The following is a 3939-nucleotide window of genomic DNA, read 5'->3' as shown; positions in this document are numbered from 1 at the left end:
TTCTGCCTTTCAAAGAATTAAAAGGAGCAACAAAGAAAGAACTAAAAAGGGATGAATAAATAAAAATGCCAGAAAGAAGATGTACCATCCTAAGCTTCTGAACTATTTTCACTGAGGATAGATAAGTTGCATTAAAAGAACCATATCCTTCAACAGCCTTGAATTTTATGGATACTTTAATCTACTACAAAAGACCTGTGACATATAGGAATAGGTGCAGAGAATGGTAACAGCAAGAACAATAAAGAACAAGGGGAGATAAAGGAACTGGCGAAGTTTAGCTTTGAGAAAAGATAACCCAACAACTCTAACCGTCTTGTAATACCTAAAAAGGAGTCACACCAAGGATGTCCATGATCCTTTCCTACAGTGAGTTTAAATTACAGCAAGGCAGATTTCCATTAAATGCCAGCAAAACCTTTGACCAGTAAAGTTTGACACTAGAACCAAATTCAGAAAGAGGTGCTGGGCTTCCTTTCATTGGATATATTCAAGATAAATACCTGTCAAGCAGAGTTAATTGGGATTTCTGCAGGGGTTGGGCTCAGTTATCTGAATGGCTCCTTCTAGTTTTTTGATTCTAAGCACTAGAAAGACATTTCAGTCAGCAGCAATTTTTCAGTCTAATTGGTCAAGAGTGAAAGGAAAACCCAAGAAGCAAAGAAAAATAAGCGATACTGAATTCCTTGCATTTTGATGCCATAATGGCATTGTAAATATTGTATGTTTAGATTTGTGCTATTATTCTCTTAAGAATTCTACCCACCAATGATCTTCTAAAGTATTACAATTGAATTATCGAAATGTACATAATCTTGCTTTTAAAAAATCAGTTTCAATCACCACAGGGGAAAAACAGCAGGCAGAACAATATTAAAGATAGAACATTGTATCGTATTAGTTTTTATTTCTGAACGTTTGTCTGTGAAACAGCTCTTCTATTGTTTTGCAGTATATTTGATATTAATTACGATGCACCTAGTATTTAGCTGGATGTCATACAGAAGAAATTTTAGGAGCGTTAGTTCACCAACTTATGGACCTACTGATCATATAATAACTTATGTATTAAATACACAATGGGTGGCTATGGTAATCAGATAAATAAATATTTAATCAAGTAAAATTTATTTTTGAAGTAACTTTTTAATTAAAAGAAAAGGTTCATTTTTTTAAAAAAAGCCACCCAACTTAAGTACAGTTATGTAAAGTTAAACCCATTTAAATATTGTTATTTATTGCATTTATGTTCTGTCTTTTTTTCTAGGAGCTCAAGGCTCATCTTGGCAGATCTCTCCTAAAGTTATCCCTACAACAACCCTGCAAAGCAGTCTGGTCTGGGAGAGAAAGAGTGATCCAATGTCATCCACGTGAGCTCTATGGTTGGTTGAGAACCGAAGTACAGTTATGAATACTAGGATTAGATAGTTACAGCATAGTCCTGTGAATGTTTCCTTTGCATCTTTCAATGCAAAATCTTAGTTCCACGTTTATGAATGGAAGATTGTGCCCTAAGGTTAAGTCTCTTCAACTAAAATTAATGGCACTTCAAAGGGTTTAATGGAAACAGAATTGTTCTCCTTATTATTAATATTAACAAACATACAGCACAATGAACTACTCATTCAGTTTCCACAAGCAAGGAAGGATTATTTCTTTGGGGGGTGGGGGTTTAAAAACACAGCAGTCTTTTTTAAAATGCATTCCTGTTTTTAATAGATGGTACCTTAACACCAAACCTCTATAGTCCAGATTCACGAGAGAGATCCGTGGGGAGGGGAACAGAGGTATGCTTCCATTGCATTGTGTTCATTTAGAGAAAAAAACCAAATATATCGTCTAATCAGGACAGTAGAAGACAGCTCAATACTACATCAACGCTGAAGTTGGTTTTCGATAGGGCAAAATGTAAGTCTGGTTGAACCAGAACGTATTGCAGAGGACAGTTCACAAGATGTATCGGGTGGGTGTTCCAGAGTGCCAATATCGGATGGTAAAACAAATTACTGTACATCACCTTGGTGTTAGTCATTGAAAAGGTATCTTGATCCAGATTTAATGTAAGAAAAATGCTGATACACTTAAAAAAAACCCAAAGCCTTAAAGAGAGACAGGTACATCCCAAAACATTCCTACGAAGTAATAACTCCGTTCTCTCTTATCAATATAGATACACAAGCATAGCTCAATTGTTCTGCATTCGCAGTTTGCAAAACATAGGGTATGTAATACTGCAGAGAAAGAGGAAAAAAAGTCATTTCCCGCCCAAAAAAAGAGGATTGTGGAGATGGTTTGAAGGTGGAGATCATTTCTAAACTTAGATAATGATCCTACAAAAGGGAAACAAAAGCTAATCTCTAAAATTGAAAGTCGAAGAGTTGGAAAAGCAGAGGAGGAAGAGAGAACAGATTACAGATTTCACAAAAAGGTTAATGCATTCTTGATTGTGTCAAATTGGACTAACCACTAAGTCTCCCCATTGTCAAGTCCCAGGACACGGTTTCAAATGCACCATTAGAAATAGATCTTCCTTTGCATAAAACTTGCCAAACTCTTCCTCAAGCTTCTCATTATTGTCAGTAGATTTAAACCCAGTCCTTTCAATACCATATGTTTGTTTAACCCACCCATCCCAAAAGAATGAAATGTAAATTTACTGTAATATATAATCGGAAACATTTCTGTATGTACATCCCAACAGTAAAGCCTGCACCATTGGTTTCAAGGAATATTGTTTTATATTTGGTAGCATTGGGCAGTTTTTCCTCGTCTTCTCCACTTGAAAAAGAAAAGACCCATTCTTCTGTTTGCAAGAACCAAAAAAAAAAAAAAAAAAGTAATTGAAGAACACAATTTAATTTGACATGCGTTTGAATACTGATGGGTCGGTTAGTTCTTTCATATATATTATCAATAATCATCATTATCTTCAAGGTTATAATAATAGCCACTCAAATATATACAAACACCAAAAAACAAAAACAAAGTCTTTTGGTGAGGTCCCCACAAACAGAAGTCAACAAAATCAAGACAATACCACTGTTTGCAAGAGCCCAGGAGTATCTGTTTCCAAATCCAATCTTTCCGGATGGGGATTTTGGGCTTCCGGAGCAGAAGGAGAAGGGATACTAGAATCCTGGGCGATTTTCCCTGGACTGGGTGATTCTTTTCCTTGGGGTATTTCACACGAATCCCCCGCCTGGGTGCTGGTGCTGCAGTGGTCCCGTTCGTATTCTTCTTGAGCCTTCTGCATTTTCCGCTTCTTCATCTTCCTCTTGTGGATGTGGAAAGTGATCAGGGAGAGCAGAATCAGGCAGCAGATGAGGGCAACCAAGACAATCAAGACAAAAGTGGACGAGAAGGACTGGAAGAACTGCCCCATTTGCGTGATGCAGGTGCCGCTGGCGTTGGAAGAGCCAGATGTCCTATTCAAAAGGCAGGGGGGCAGGGAGAAGCCGGACTCTTTGGACAGCTCCGCCGCACTCATCGAGGAGGGTCTCGGGTTGTTGTTGGGCGCTTTTTTTTTTTTTTTTGCTTGCTTGCTTTCCTTTCCCCCTAAAAGATCCCGCTGCAGATTTCTCCAACGAGATGATCCACGCCACCTTACGCTAAGGGAGGGAATGCCTTGCCCAGCCCTTCACACCTCCCTCATTTTTCTTTGCTGGAGAAAAGGAAGATTGAAAATAAATAAATAAACAAATAATGTTCCATGCCTTAAACAAACCAACAGTAAACCCCCCCACACAAAAAAAACAACCCGCTTTCATTACCATTTTTAATCCTTTCAGCCACAGTATGATTCCCAACCCCAAAAAAGCACCATCTGCGATAGGCGAGATTTTTTTTTTCAAAGGTGAGAAACTGCAGGGCTGCATTGTATTCATCCCGGCTGTCCTTCCACACCCGAGAAAAAAGAGAGAGAGAGAGAGAGAAAGAAAG

At 38.1% G+C, this 3939-nt stretch overlaps 1 protein-coding gene across 1 annotated transcript; it reads right to left on the bottom strand.

Annotated features, from left to right (window-relative positions):
* Positions 1-873: 873 nt before the first annotated feature.
* On the bottom strand, positions 874-3633 carry C5H11orf87 (chromosome 5 C11orf87 homolog). Its single transcript, XM_087894660.1, has one exon. The coding sequence runs from the start codon at positions 3485-3487 to the stop codon at positions 3026-3028; it is 462 nt and encodes a 153-aa protein (XP_087750786.1). The 5' UTR covers positions 3488-3633; the 3' UTR covers positions 874-3025.
* Positions 3634-3939: the final 306 nt, after the last annotated feature.

This window comes from Pantherophis guttatus, chromosome 5, assembly GCF_059756535.1.
Source record: "Pantherophis guttatus breed Tessera chromosome 5, ASM5975653v1, whole genome shotgun sequence".
Taxonomy (NCBI): Eukaryota; Metazoa; Chordata; class Lepidosauria; order Squamata; family Colubridae; genus Pantherophis; species Pantherophis guttatus.
Note: the sequence above shows the minus strand (reverse complement) of the source record. Positions and strands in the feature narration are given on the sequence as shown.

Excerpts from the sequence above, each read along its gene's own strand:
- C5H11orf87 (XM_087894660.1), bottom strand. The coding sequence starts at position 3,487 with ATGAGTGCGGCGGAGCTGTCCAAAGAGTCCGGCTTCTCCCTGCCCCCC.